This window comes from Salminus brasiliensis, chromosome 15, assembly GCF_030463535.1.
Source record: "Salminus brasiliensis chromosome 15, fSalBra1.hap2, whole genome shotgun sequence".
NCBI classification, from domain to species: Eukaryota; Metazoa; Chordata; class Actinopteri; order Characiformes; family Bryconidae; genus Salminus; species Salminus brasiliensis.
The window spans coordinates 27,510,836-27,526,914 of NC_132892.1; the positions used below are offsets into that span (position 1 = coordinate 27,510,836).

The following is a 16,079-nucleotide window of genomic DNA, read 5'->3' on the forward strand; positions in this document are numbered from 1 at the left end:
TTTACATCTAATCTGGGATCAGTTCATAGTTCTTCTGCTGCTCTGGGATCCATTTGTGTATGCCAGACTTTACCACTGCTCTAGGATCAGTTCATATATGCCAGACTTTACCGCTGGTCTAGGATCAGTTTGAATATACCGTATTTTTACAGCTGGTCTAGGATAAGTTTATACATGCCATATTTGTACAGCCGGTCTGGGATCAGTTTGTATATGCCAGACTTTACCGCTGGTCTGGGATCAGTTTGGTTTTAGCAACACTTCATGGCTGAATAGGATCGGTTGGTATTTAGCCTATATGAACTAATCCCAGACCAGCTTTCAGTCTAGTTGCAGCTGATCTGGGATAAGTTCATAAAGACAAGACTTGACAGCTCATCTGAGATCAATTTGTATCAGCTAGACTTTACAGGTGATCTGGGATCAGGTGGTGGATTTTCCAGCTAGACTGGACATGATATACAGGATGTTCTTCAGAGTAACTTTCTTTTCTTTTCTTTTTTTATTTTTTTATTTGTAAAATCTCTCTCCTTCACTCGTCCTTACTTTGGCTGCCTGATCGTCAATACAAACAACATGCCTGCATCCTAGTAGCTTTGATCTCTCTCCTTCAATCAGCCAGTGCCCAGAGGCCTTGTGTGTGTTGTTGGGAGGGTGCTGGATTAGAGTAACAGTCGCTCAGTGGGAGTAAATGGGGGGGAATATGCTCTGGGGTAATTCTTGAGTGTGTGTTGACCAAAAGGGAAAGAGTTCTGACATAGCTCTCAGATTTTTTTGGAAGGGGTGCCATGAGCAATCAACTCGGTCGACTACAATGGACGACCAAATTAGTTGCTGATTAATTTAATAGTTGATAAATAGGTGTTTCTCATGTTAACTAGGAACGGTTCAAGATGTGCATGAACTAAGCATTAAATCCAAAGTTTAACCACAACAGTGTGGGGTACAGTTTTCCTGCCACGGTTACTATTTAAAGTAATAATTCCCTCAGTCTGGATACAGAGCTGCAGTGAAAACACACAGACTGAGCAGCTGTCTGTCACGTGACATGTGAGTGTGTGGATAAAAACAGTATGGCCTGTAAACACTGAGCCATGAGAGCCGTAAGCCAACACATTGAGGACGGCCTCACATCTGCAGAAACACCCCTCTGGTGTGTGAGTGGAGAGCAGAGTTCTATTAGTGTGAGGCGTCGAGTGTAAAAAGGAGAAGCAAAATACAGACAGCAAAAACAAGGTCAAATGCAACAACAAATGTGTCAATATAAAAGTCATGAACAGATTGTGTGAAAATAAGTCATTAATACAAACAGAGTGTATCAAAGTAAAAGTCGCAACTACAAACATTGCAGTAAGACAAAATACTTGCAAACACAAAAGTTAAAAGTAGTGTCTCACATTTTCCTTTTTTTTTTTTGAAGATCCAATACATTGCAGGAGAAACTGATTTAGTTTTGTTCTATTTTATTGCTGCTACCTAAACGAATTATGACAGGAATAATAACTGACTTATTATTATTGTTGTTATTATATATATATATATATATATATATATATATATATATATATATATATATATATATATAATTTTTTTTTTTTTGGGGGGGGAACAAGGTATTTATTCACTTCATTGGAAGCAAATGCTTAAAACATCCTCATGCTAAATTCAAAAGCTTCATAAGAGTTATTTGGTAATTGAGCGATTCATGATCTGCAGCCCTAATTTGGACAAATGCTGTGTTTTTGAAAGCTTTATACACACACACACACACACTGTCTGTAGCAATGTCTGTATGTGTAGGGTGCTTTGTGATTTTGTTAGCTAAAAATGGAAGCAGACCAGCAAACTGTGACGCCTCTACTTTTGTCCATTCTCATACAGGACAGTATGACATCAGGTTGGCACTAGAGCTGTGTAGTAACAAGAACCTGCCAATACGATACGTATCATGATACTGGAGTTACAATTTAATATATTTTATATTTTGGGTGTTCAGAATATACATTTTGAGAAAATTTGTCAAATTATACAAACACACCATTATCTGCATTAAAATCTGAGTAACAATCAGAACAGGGCTCTGGAGACTGTACTAAATACACCACTGTCTGCCACCAATCTTTACATGTAAACTATTCATTAATAATCAGTACTATGTTTTTGAGAATCCATACAGTATTGCTAAACAACTACCACAATGCTTCGACATATCGATAGTTTCTTACACTTGTATTCGTCACTGGGATTGTGTATGAAGAAGGGAAAGTTTTTTTTCACAGATACAAACATACAGCAACACACAAACACAGTAGGCAAATCACCTGTTGTCAAAACGAAAGCCTTAATTGTGTTCTGCTCTTGGCCTCTTCCTACAGACCTTTGATAAGATCCTCATTGCAAACAGAGGAGAGATCGCCTGCAGGGTAAGTAGAGTGTGCGTTTCCTTCCTCTGTATATCCTTAGGCAGTCACAGGTGTGGATGTCTTTCCACCATGAGCTCGTCTGTTCTTCATTTTAGCCTGATAAGTAATGAATTGGGGCAAAATGAAGTCCTTCTGCTGGTCAGAGTATCTCAAAAATGTGATGTTTTCAGTTTGGGCTTTAGGTTTGGTGACTTCTTTCCACACTGAGTACACTTGCAAGTGTGCAAATATGCAGTCTTCCTTAGGATTCAGTTGTATTTTTCATTATTTGTCATTATATGAGCTCGGTTTAGCAAAGTCACTCAAACATATCATCGCCGTCATGCAAAATCTCAGTTTTTCGCTTTTTATCATAATGTGAATCTGACTGGTGTTCTTTATGCTCTGTCCAAATTTCATGATGAACGGACCAACAGAAATGCTCCAAAATTACTTGGAATTATATATTTTTACATTGACTTCAATTAACGGTTAAGAAGGTTTTTTCCTTTTCCTGTAAAGTTGTCATTTTGGAGGTTTTGTAAATTTACAGGAAGGTTTGTAGACACCTGTTCATTCAGCATTTCATTTTAAATGAAGGTTATTAATATGGAATTTTCCCACCTTTGCTGCAGTAACATCTACTTGTCAGTGCTGTAAAGATTTGATTGCATTCAGCCATGACAGCATAAGTAATGTCAGGTACTGATGCTCCACAGAATGCACTTGCAGTGCTTCAGAGCACAGTGCTGGAGGGGTTCATACATGGTGACCTTAGGGTCATGTGTGACGTCTTCAGAAAGCCCCATTCTGTTGACGAAACTTTTCTGTAGAGGCCGTACAGCTGGACATCTGTATCAGTACAAGTAATATTAATAATTTTAGTGTTAGTACCAATAGTCAGTTATTAGAACGGGTGTCTAGGTACTTCTGGACATTCGCTTAGTGTCCAAATGTTTGGGGACACCCCTTCTAATAATGCATTCAGCCACTTTAATCTGCATCCTTTGCTGACACAGATGTGCAAATACACACACAGCTTGTCTAGACACCGTAGAGCAGTACTGCCAATAGAAAAGGACTCTCTGGAGCAGAGAAACACAAACCTGTTGGCACCAGGTGTGGGCTAGAGGAGTTTAAAGCCTCCCAGCATTGGGCTGTGGAGCAGTGGAACTGTGTCCTCCATCTAGTACTTTTAGAATGAAGTTGGGGGGAGTGTTCATCCAACATCCTGACCTCACTAAAGCTCTTGTAGCTAAATGCAATCAATTCCTTCCAGTAATCCTCCAGAATCTAGTAGAAAGCCTTTTTCCCTGGACAGTAGAGACGAGACAGTTACTCCAACAAAAGCAAGATAAGCTGCCCTTGATTTCAATGCCCTTGATTGCTGAAGAAGCAATGAATGAGCAGGTGTCCCAATACTTTTGTCCACATAGTGTATGGTTTATTGTATAGTTTAACATGTACCTCCTTTGCTTAACCTCAGGTGATTAAAACATGTAAGAAGATGGGAATCAAAACGGTTGCTGTGCACAGTGATGTGGACTCAAGTTCGGTGAGTGCATTTGACCTAGAGGCAGCCTTTCTAATTCTGTAAGTCTTAATTCTTCATCAGCGTCATGATCGATTAAATTGGAGGGTGTTGTCAATTAAATAATAAAAAAAGACCTAATCTTTAAAGAGTCTGTGATTCTATACACATTCTAGTGCTTCACTACTTAACTTGCATATTAATAACTGAATAAAAAGCCTATAGTTTAAGAGGTTAACCACCGCCCCCCTTCTCCTCACCCAAGAAAAGACAAGGCCATCCCCAAAGCCCAGCAAATATGGACTTCTAACCCAAACTGCTTTCGCATGCGTATAAGCAGCTCCCCTACTGTTCTGTTAAAGGGAATCTGTATTTAGAATCTCTTTAAAGGCTTCTAATCAAATGCACAACCTCCTCCCCCCCTCCCCAGTTTGGACTTCAGCAGCAGGGGGTCCAGCCTGGGCCTGGTGTGAAAGACCTTCTCCCCCTCCAAGAGGGGGATGACTGACAGCCATCACATCACGTAACGGGGGTAGAAAAGTGCCCTCCACAAATGGTGTGGGGGACAGTCCTGGCTTTAGCTGCATTAAACACGATTAATATTCTAAAACGTAATTCACATTTCACAAATAAACTAATTGACTGTCCTTTACTTCTTATTTGCATCATATTTACGCCATATTGTGCACGATTCTCATGCATATTTTAAATATTCTTGAGGTTGGCACTATCATTTATATGCTCTTCTTGCCTCATTGTGTTTTTATGTTTTTAATGAGTCCTTTTATAGACCTCCTAGATACCTCCAGTGAAATATCTTAAGCCATTGTAAGTCTGAGGGATCGCATGTAGACCCACACTTGTGTTCCTCGCTTTCAAAACTTCGTAACCTACACACTATATTCATAGTAGCTACACTCAGATTCACAGTAGCAACTGGATTATACGCCTAAAGATTAATATTGAATAAAACTGTAGGCTTTAATGGTTTGCCTAAAACCAAAAATAACTCCTTGCAATGAAATTCTTATTTATGACCTGTGTTGACAAGTGATGACAAACATATTGTTTAAAAGTAAGAACTATATCTCAGCAGTAGGTGTGTGTTTGCAAATATATATATATATATATATATATATATATATATATATATATATATATATGTATATATATATATATATATATGAAGCAATAGAACACAAAAGGGAGTTTGTTGGTGTGCCGTTGGTGAAGGCGAAAATAAATAAAGTAAAAATGATTAATTAAATTAAAAAGTGAATTTATTATGCTTTAATGTTAGCATTTCCTTCCACCAAATTCCAAAAAAAAAAAAAAAGTTCCTTAATAAGCAGCCGGTTGCTATACCACAGAAACTCCGCTGTGCAGCCTGCAGTTCCTTCTCCAGCTCCAGTTTCCCTCTATCCCTCTTTATATATATATATAATTTTTTTTTTGTATAATTTTTTTTTTTTTTTTTGTAAATATATATTTTTTAAATGTATTCATCTTTACCAATCAGCTCGCGTGGCAGGAACTTCCTGTTGAATTATACATAAATAAATAAAATATATGGTATGATATTCTCTATGGACTGCAGACGCTACGGAATTGTTCTGTTCCACCAGCTTCTGATTCACTTTAATGAAGGACTGATTAGATAAACTAGATTTCCCCCCAATTTTCTCTCTTACCAGTGCTACCAGTGCTGGGAAGGCAAGCATGTGCCAGCATGAAGGCCAGCATGTCCTCTGAGTCACATAGCATCATATAGGCCCGGGACCATTTTGGGAAAAAAACTGCAATTGCTGTATATTATATTTTTTCTACGATATTAAGAAGTGCAGGAATTTTCACTACATTTCCTCAGAAATCACCAAAAGTCAATGATCCTTGATATCAGTAAAGCACTCTGTGAATCCAAGATTGGAGTAAAATAAATGATACCGTACACGTCAAATCTAAATGCCTCTAATCTGTAAAATGAGAACATGAAATGATATCTTGTGCAGCCCTGGAACTACTGCAACTTTTCAAACTGCTGCTAACTCAACCTCATTGGACAGCTCAACACATTGGGAAAAGAGCACTAACTGTCAGTTCTGTTACATTAGCTTATAGACTGGCTAGCGCTGCACTGAGCGATGGCTAGAGCGAGTGGACCATCCTGAAAAGAACGAGGCCAGTTGTGCTGTCTGGGTCTTCTGACCATGAATAATGTTAATAGTAACAATGTATTGTTTTTGTAAAATGTACAATAAGTAAAGCCCAGATAAATAACTTCTTTAACTAATTGACTAGTTGACTAATATTAACTTTAATATTTAATATTAAAGCTATGTTTCTGATGGAGGCAGTAGCCTGATTGGTCTTGCTTGGGACCTTCACCGCCTCAGGTTAACCTTCTTGTCGTTGCTATGGGTTAACTCTTCCCACACTGCCAGACGTCTCAGGAGTTTATTGGGCTTTAGAGACAAATGGTCTGAAGCACTGGAGCCCTGACAGTTAGATAGGAGCCAGACAGAACACACACAACCTGCTTAAGCACTCTGTAAAATCACTGACCTCACAGATGGCTGGGGGTCTGTGGTGTGAGAACTCGGAGACCATCTGAAGCTGTAACCAGAAACAACTGTTAAACTGATGATTGGTCCAGAAATGTTCAAACAGCTTCCTTGCTTACTCAGTCATGACATGGTTTAGTGTCTGAAACGAGCTTCTTTACTTTAGCACTGGAGCTACGAGGCCAATGTAGCTAACATGTAATGGAAGCGTATCTATATTCCACCATGCCTATCCATCTAGCTGTCTGTCGTCTGTCAGGCTAGCTATCTGTCCAGCAAGCCAGCATTCTAGATGTGCATAGCTAGATATCCAGATATACAGTATGTCCATGTACATTTTAGCATCAAGATACCTGTCCATCTAGATTTTTAGCAGACTGTCTTTCTGTCTAACGATCTAACAATCTATCCATCTGTCTAGCTAGCTGGCTACACAAATATCTGTCTAATATCAATTAATATACATAGCTAGATGGTTGAATAGATATCCAGATATGTCAGTCTAGACTTCTAGCAGTCTAGCCAATCTTTTGATCTAGCTATCTAAGTGTTGTTCTTGCTCTCTGTTCATCTGTCTAGCCAGCTATCTCATTATCAGTCAATTTACATAAGCTAGGTAGATTGATAGATATCTAGATCTGTGTAGGTTTGTAGCCAACTATCTTTTAATCTAATTAGCTATCTAACTATTCCTCTAGCTATCTGTTCATTCGTCTAGCTAAATAGGAAGTAACATACATAACCACATATATGAATATATATCCAGATATCTGTCCATCTAGATATTTTGCAGACTGTCTTGCTATCTATCAATTTAGAGACCTAAATATTATTCTCGCTGCCTGTCCAACTTGCTGTCTGCAAAGCTATCTAGCCACCTATCGAATTGTTAATAAAATATCCACATACGTAAATAGCAGACAGATAGCTGTTATCTTTCCAGCTAGATGTTCAACTACTGTCTTGCTGTCTATAGATCTAGCTATTTACATATCATGCTAGCCAACGTTATTTGTCCATCTGTCCATCTATATTTGTTGCTATTTTCTGTGTATCTATTTTTCAGTTCATTTACTTATTAATTTAGTCCATCCAGATATTTAACAGGCTATCTATTGATCTTGCCATTTAACTATTCTTCTGCTTTCTAATTTATGTGTCCGGCTAGCTATCGGTTTAGCTGTCTCAGCAGCTTTCATTATATCTAATTATTAAATAAACATCCACATATGTAGCTAGATATCCAGATATCTGTCTATCTAGACCTTCTGCTGACTGTCTTGCTGTTTATCAATTTAGCTGTTTTACTTGTTTATCTGTCAAACTAGCTATATAGCTGTTTAACTGTCTATTTGTCATTCTATGTATCTGGATATCTATTTATTAATCTATCTAGCTATCCGTTGGTTCAGAGATATAGCTAGATATGTTATCTAGCTGTCCACCCTTCCAACCGTCCATCTTGCAATATGATCATCTGTCTGCGTAGCCAACTGTCTATCTAGTGATCTAGGTATCTATCCTATAAAACATCAATGCAGACAGGAGAAGAGAACTGATGCTAGACCAGCACTCGTACTCCAGAAAGCTTGCACTCATGTTCTGGTGGGCAGTCACTGGCCTGGTGGGCTACTGATTGAAGTCTGATGATAAAACACTACAGTGTCAGAGTTGGGCGATCCAAAAAGAGTAGGATCACATCACAGCGATGCTGTCCTATTCCTTCTGGATCGCCCACCTCTGACCTCAGCTATTGCCGTAGCCCCCAGAGGTCATTGCTCTTGACCCTGACTGACAACACACTTGTAAAAAGAGTGTGAGCACTTCGTTACACGTCTTCTCAGTAACGTGTGTGTGTTAAGTGTAGCAGCATAGAGGGTGGCAGCTGGCTAGTGAGCGTGTTCTGACGCGCCGCTGTTGATGCAGTTGTCGGTGTTAATGCTACCCCAGGGTGACGTCTGTCACCTCATTAGCCAAAGACAATACTACCAAGGTGTCTGTGTGTACTCTTCTACATACTTTAGCAATATATACAGCACTCTGCTATAATTATTTTAGGCACCTGTGATACTAAAACACTAATATTAGAATAAGTACTAATAACAGTCATTTAAAGAAGTTGTGGTTCTCCATCACTGTCTTTATTAGAACATCTCCAAGTTCTCCTCATGGAGGCTAGTATTATTTAGAGTTCTCCTCCAACACCTGGTTTGGTAAATCAGTGCTTAATGATGGTCAATCAGAATGACCTGGTGATGGAATTGAACAAATCCACAATCCAGAAAAACCTGGAACCAAGCTCAGTTCTCCAAACCAGCTCACAACTCTCCACTACACTACTGTATATATATATATATATATATATATATATATATATATATATATATATATAATGTTCAGTATTTGTACAAATGAGCAATATAAATTTATATTATATATAAATTTAAATTTATGTTAGTAATAATAAGTGTCATATTTCCCACCCCTATCTCTACTGTAATGCTGTAGTCGTATGTGTGAGGTGGAAGTAAAGGACTAAAATCATATTAGTCACAGAACTCGTGCAGTGTTGTCATTTTTGGGGTGTGTGTGTGTGTGTTTCATTCAGGTTCATGTAAAGATGGCGGACGAGGCAGTGTGTGTAGGCCCCGCCCCCACCAGTAAGAGCTACCTCAACATGGACGCCATCATGGAGGCCATCCGACAGACAGGAGCTCAGGCTGTGAGTGGCCTTTGTAAATCTCTGACCCCACGACTGTCCAAATCCAGTCATTGAGTTAAGCTTCAGTTAGGGATTTCAAACTTAACTTATTAATGTCACGTTAACATGGTGTATTATTAATGCTGCCAGTTTTAATGCATATGGAGGACATAAATAAATGAATATAGTTATTGAATTATTGAAAGTAATAAATGCATTCTCTGTTCAGTCATATAGCTGTAACACAGTTTATTGCTTTTCTGGGAAAATCAAACATTAGTGTCAAATCTAAGCAAATATGAATTACATTAAAACAAATTGTGACTAATAAATACTGCAATATATAATAATCATAATAATATAATAATCATAATTATTATATACTTATACTTAGTCTTTGTCAGTCTTAGTTTCACATGCATCATGAAACTGCATATTGTTACATTTTTATATTTGAGAAATTAAAATGTAAAATATTATTTTATATGTATTTATTTATTTTATTTGTTTAATTTACTCTTTAATTTGTACAAAAACAATACAGTACAGCAAGACTTTTTGGACATTTACATTTGAAAATAACATTAAAAGATTAAATTCTCTCAAATTTGTATTTTATAGAACTCAAAAAAAAAACAAAGCCATTTCATCACCACCTTTCGATTAGTTTATTATGTTTATTTCCCTAAGGATCATTTAAATGGAATTGGTCTTGTTGAAAAACTGATGATCCACCAGTGCTCCTTATATCCTTTCTGCTTCAGAAACTATCTAGATGTTTTTATAGATTTTACTACGATATGTTTGGAGCATGAAAATGTTTTCTACTGGGCTTAAATAGTGTTCTGAACATGTACATGAAAAATAACACATTTCAATGTATTTATATTATGTCTATTAATACATGTTTATACACCCATACTGTTCCAGGCAATTTGACCCAGTTGTGGCAAAAGAGGGTTTAAAGGAAAAGAAAATCAAATTTAGGTCCAAAAAAGGATATTTTTGTAAATGATAATAATGAAAAAAAATAATTACATTTAGCTCAATTAATTTAAACATAATCTATATGTAATGTAATATTATTAAATAACAAAATGATGAAATGGCAAAACGTTTGAACTACTTTTGATAAGAAAAGAAAACTTTATTGTCTATTAGATTTACCTACAATGAAAACTTCTAGCACAAAAATACATACAAATACTTAAACAATTTTTTTTAACTAGTGGGTCCTTAAGTCTTCTGCCCGATGGCAGCAGCTGGAATGGATGTAGAGGGTGGGCGGGGTCATTGTAGTTCTAAAATGCTTTTTTTTTTGGTTATGGATGGGATGTATAAGTTCTGTTGTGACAGTTATCTTACTGGCCTGGTTAACCACCTGGACCAGCTTGTTCCACGGTTCTCGGACCAAAACACAATGTAAACTTGGTTAAACACAGGTGAGTTTGACCTGGGAACATTATCAAATGCATCTCACACATCACAGTGAATCAGTTTGATTCAGTCATACTGTTTCAGTTCAGAGTAATTGTTTAAATATGTGCCTATAAATGTGTCTTGAGGGGACATAAGCAGTATAAACGACACAGTTTGCTTATTGGAAAATACTGATTGAAGATTATAGTGATTGAATAATAAATGCTAATTGATGATAGAAATTAAATGAAAACCAAAATGAATACAGTTGAATCACCAACTTCAGAGTGATGCATGCTTAATTCCCTAAGCATAACTCAAAGAGAATTGGACTTGGTGAAAAGCTGATGATCCACAAATACCCTTTATATCATTTCTCCTCTAGAATTTAAAGATTTTTCAATGTATTATAACCTCGAATTTTACTAGGAATTAGTCATTCTGTTTCAATTCAGATTAGTGTTAAAATATTAGAAATCATTGCCATAGGACTATAGAAACACTACCGTTTATCTATTTAAAATAGTGTTTAATTGCAGGGATGGAATGTGTAGTAGTTGATTGTAGAATTCCAGAATCAAGGCAGTTGATTGCACTGATGCATATTTACACCCCTACGCATTACTAGGCCAAGTGGTTCATGAAAAAAAGCTAATGATCCATTAATGCTGCTCATATGGTTTCTCCTATAATAGATCTGTCATATAGAGCTAGGTCTTATTTTTCTCTTGAACAGCATCTCCTTTTGTTTTCTAGGTGCATCCTGGTTATGGGTTCCTCTCTGAGAATAAAGAGTTTGCCAGGAGGCTGGTGAGTCCGCTAGCTTTTACAGTTAGTCAGAGAGAGAGAGCATGAATGAATGAATGAATAAAAGAGAAAGAGAAAGAGAGAGAGAGAGAGAGAGAGGGATTGGGAAATGAATATTCAAATGACTTTGTTTTAAAGTTGGGGTCAGAATGGCCCCCTCGTGTGCTGATCTTCCCACACACACAGTCTGTTTTTGTAATTAACAGCTCAAGGCCCCCCTGTAGTAATTTAATTAAAGGTGTGTTCTGAGGTGAGAAGATTATTTGCAAACCAAATAAAAGCAGAGAGGCCGAAAGGTCGGTGTGTTACAGTTTACAGCCCAGCTTTTTTTTTCTTCTTTAAACAAACAAAAAAAAACCCCACACAATCTGTCTCAGTAGATCAGTTTTTCGCATGTAGTTCGGTGCTAAAATGTTTGTTTATCACATAAATAAACAGAGTTTGTGCAAAAGTTTTAGCGTAACAGCAGATCCGAATACTTTCCGTTCTTTTTCTACTGTTTTTAAAGCTGAAGCTTTTTTTATTCATTCTGAAACGTGAGACGAGAGAAAAACGGGGCCGGCGGAACCACAAGGAGCGACCTCCAGCCGGGTCTGCCCGTTACCACAGCAACCGCGCCAACCCCTGCGCCAAAGTGATATCTTTATCCGCCCTGGCTGAATATGTGGTGGATCGGGAGTGGCAGGAATTCTGACGCTTTCCAGAAAAATGCAAATAAGCTTTCAGATCCCCGTCCCGAACCCCCACCCCTACGCCCCCCACCCTCCCAAAGTTTGAGTTTTCTTTTTTTTTTTTAAATATAAAATCTATGGATTCCAAATTCTCTTAGCGATCTTTTGATTCCAGAGAGGTTCCCTCTGTTCTCCCTCTCAACTCCCTCACTGCGGGATACACACACACTCACACACACTGCGCTGCGGGACACTTCTCCGCAGTGCGATGAAGGGAGGGAACAGAACGTGACAAAGAAGACGTCTCTCTCAATATTTCTCTCTCTATACCAACCCCCTCCTTATCTAGTACGTTCTTTAAATATATGCACGTTGCCTTGCATTACATACACACTGAGGTTCTTGTATGTGTGTATGTCCTAAGAGAGAGTGTGAGAGCGTGCATGCATGTGTGTGTGCAACCAGTAGGAGTGTTCGTCAGTGTGATGGCATTGGAGCAAGCGGGGTTCCTCGGAAAACTCTTTTGATCTAAATCAGGCTCAGGCAGGAGGCACAAAGAGAGACGCGCGCACACACACACACACACACACACACACACACACACACTCTGAGTGTCGGGCGCACGTTGTCCCAGCAACCTTGGCCCCACATTGATGCTCATTGTAGTAATCATGATGCAGAGTACATCACGCTACAGTACCTTTGTACTTTAATGGCCGCTGTTTTGTACAGTAGATCCTCAGACAGGACACGGTTCTTCTAGGCTTCTTCAGTAAAGGCACAGGATATAGAGGGCCATTACAGCTCAGAACCTCAGTACTTCAGTGCTTAAATGGTTCTTTGCCTGGTTAGATTAGGTTCTCACACAAAGCCATGTATCTTCTTTTTCTTTTTTTTTTTTTTAATACAATATATGGACAAAAGTGTTGGGACACCTGCTCATACTTTGTTTTTTCCTAAATCAAGGATATAAAAAAAGAGTTTCCTCTGCTTTTGTTGGATGATGATGATCACTACTCCACCTCATCCCCCAACTTTTATTGTATTGTATAGTATTGGACTATCATCATTCCAGAGAACACAGTTCCACTGCTCCTCAGCTCTATGCTGGCATTAAGCAGGCTGGTGCCAGTAGGTCCATGTTTATCTGCTCCAGAAAGTCCTATTCTATTGACAGTACTTCTCTACAGCGACTGGACAAGCTGTGTGTGTGCATTTGCACATTTGTGTCAGCAATGGGTGCATCGTCAAGTATAAGCTCAGTGCCTTCATTAGAGGGAGTATCTACAAGCATATGGACCCCTTTTCCAAATTACAGTTGCTGACCTGCCTCAGGCCTGATTGGCTAAATCTAATCCTTTGTTTATGATGTCCAGACTTTTGCACAGGCCTCACTGATTATTTAGATTTTGATATTTTAGATTTGTCAGAACGAGGCATTATCTCTGTCTCTTATTCATTTATTTTAAACACACTATACAAAAGTATTGGGACACCTGCTCATTCATTGTTTCTTCTTAAATCCTAAGAATAAATAAGAGTTTATTCTGCTTTTGTTGGAGTAGCTGTCTCTACTGTCCAGGGAAGAAAGATTTCTACTAGATTTTGGAACATTGCTGTGAGGATTTGATTGCCTTCAGCGACAGGAGCAATAGTGAGTGCATGATATTGGATGATCACCACCCCAAAAAGTATTTGATGGAGCACCATGAAAGAGAATGAAAGAGGAACTGTGAATTAGGATTTGCATTGTATGCTAATTTGCTACAGGGGCTGTGTTTGCTATGTCTTAGTTAAGGAAAAGACAATGTGTCATTTGGCCAAGGGTGCTCAAACTTTTGCATAAAACTGTATTCTAAATAACAGTATGTCATGCAAACTATTGAACACCTCAACATAGCATTTTCTACGTTCAAATGAAAAAGGTAGGCTTTAAGTGAGCTGGCAGAAAACATGGATGGGGAACTACAGGGGAGGGCATATCTATCAAATTTGAGTGATTGGCATTGATTGATATATAACGAATCTGCTTGAACTTTAGCTTCATAAATCAGTAACAGGGATTCCTCAGTAGATCCAATAAGGGTTACATGTTTTTTTATATATGAGAAGAACCTTGTTTAGATGGTTCTACCCATTACAATGGGTTCCACTATTCTTTTCTGTAAAAAAAAAAAAAAACCCTTCCTTAGTACTACTACTTACTACCATGTTTGCTTCTTTGCTTACGTTTTTAACAGAGCTGCAATTCTCAGGGGTCCAAGCACTGAAAGTCCTCCACACATATCAGAAGTACAGAGGTGTTCACTACATATTCTGTACCGATGCCCAAAGTGGCTGAGGATTTTACTCTACAACACATGCACACACACAACACAGAAGAGTGGGCCATCCACTGCCTTCTGTGTGTGTGTGGAAATGAAGATGTCATTACATTAGCAGTTGAATGGTGATCCCCCCCCCCCCACACACACACACACGCACCACACACACTCACATAAGAATACAAGGTGAATGAGCCCCCTCTTTGTGAATGGAAGCCCCCTCTGCCCAATAGTTAGTACACTTTTATGTAGCGCAAACGACTGGCCCAAAACCCCTCAGGCCCAGAAAGATCTGTTAGGATTACCTCTATGGCCTCTTTACCATGGCAAAAAGACATTGCTTTTGAATAGAGGAGAGGAGATTGACTTCTTTAAGTGGGGTTTTTGGGGGAGATCGTGTGTGTGTGTGTGTGTGTGTGTGTGTGTGTGTGTGTGTGTGTGTGTGTGTGTGTGTGTGTGTGTGTGTGTTTCCAAAGCTTCCACTAGAGATGAGGGCACTTTACCAAATACAGTTCTTGTCTCCACACTTGAAACATTAGCTACATTAGTGACATTTGTTGGTTAGTAACGCTGATGTGGACGTGCATCCCTCTGATTTCACCAGTTTCCACGGTTTATCTGCAGTCAGTTCTATAATTATGCTTTTTAAATGCTGACTCTGCACTTATTTCTATAGTGATGCTATATCTGACTGCATGGTTCTGCTGCACACTTCCATGGTTGATGTTCTCATTTCTGTTGCTATTCTCCACCTATTTTTGTTGTTACTCTACACCTAAATCCATGGTTATGCTGCACCCATTTCCATAGTTATGCTACATCTAAATGCATGGTTATGCAACTTCCATGATTGATATTCTCATTTCAACAGCTATTCTACACCCATTTCCATGGTTTGTTAAACCCATTTCTGTAGTTCTACAACACGTATACCACACTTACTGTGCCACATCTGGTTCCAGTTGTTATTCTACATTTATACTCATCGCCATTGTTACACTACTCCCATTTGCAAGGTCATTCTTCTAAAAGTTCTGAGGAGACGCGTACCGGCAGTTGACATTTCAATAATTTAATTAGAGGGTTTGTGACGCTCAGAGTTTCCACCAGTGCACAGAGAAATGCATCAGATTACTATGAAATGAAAAAATTAACTTTACCCAACAGAAAATACCCCCCCCCCCATACACAAACACCTCCTTTATAAACATGTCTGTGCTTTTTCTTTTGCAGTTTTTGAGAGTTACTGGATGTAGTGATGTACTTCTTACTCAACACACACACACACACACACACACAGTGGAAGTGTGAAATGAGCAGAAGGAGGGAGGAGTGTGTGAGTGACGGCTGAATAGATGGAGGTGTTTTAATGGATTTGATTAGTCAGATCCCACAGAGAGAGCTTTTAGTCTATACAGTCTACCATTACAGCACACACAGGGAGGCCTGATCACATTATATATGGTCTTCTATTATTTATACAGACATTTACTAATTAGTTTTTTGATTACTTATTTAGTGTTTTATTATTTGGTTATTTTGTTATTTACACATTTGCTACAGTATAAACTTTATTTATAAGCTTTTTCAAATAGAATCTGAAATCTAGTATTTATTTTGACAGATGTTGACAATAGAATAAAAAATAATTATATTATTATTA

At 38.3% G+C, this 16,079-nt stretch overlaps 1 protein-coding gene across 1 annotated transcript in view; it reads left to right on the top strand.

The window, feature by feature from the left end:
* The window catches only part of pcca (propionyl-CoA carboxylase subunit alpha), a 54,868-nt gene that overhangs the window by 2,413 nt on the left and 36,376 nt on the right, over nt 1-16,079 (top strand). The window contains exons 3-6 of the mRNA XM_072657507.1: nt 2,376-2,423; nt 3,889-3,957; nt 9,103-9,216; nt 11,371-11,424. Coding sequence (XP_072513608.1) covers nt 2,376-2,423; nt 3,889-3,957; nt 9,103-9,216; nt 11,371-11,424 — 285 coding nt within the window. The remainder of the gene's footprint in view (nt 1-2,375; nt 2,424-3,888; nt 3,958-9,102; nt 9,217-11,370; nt 11,425-16,079) is intronic.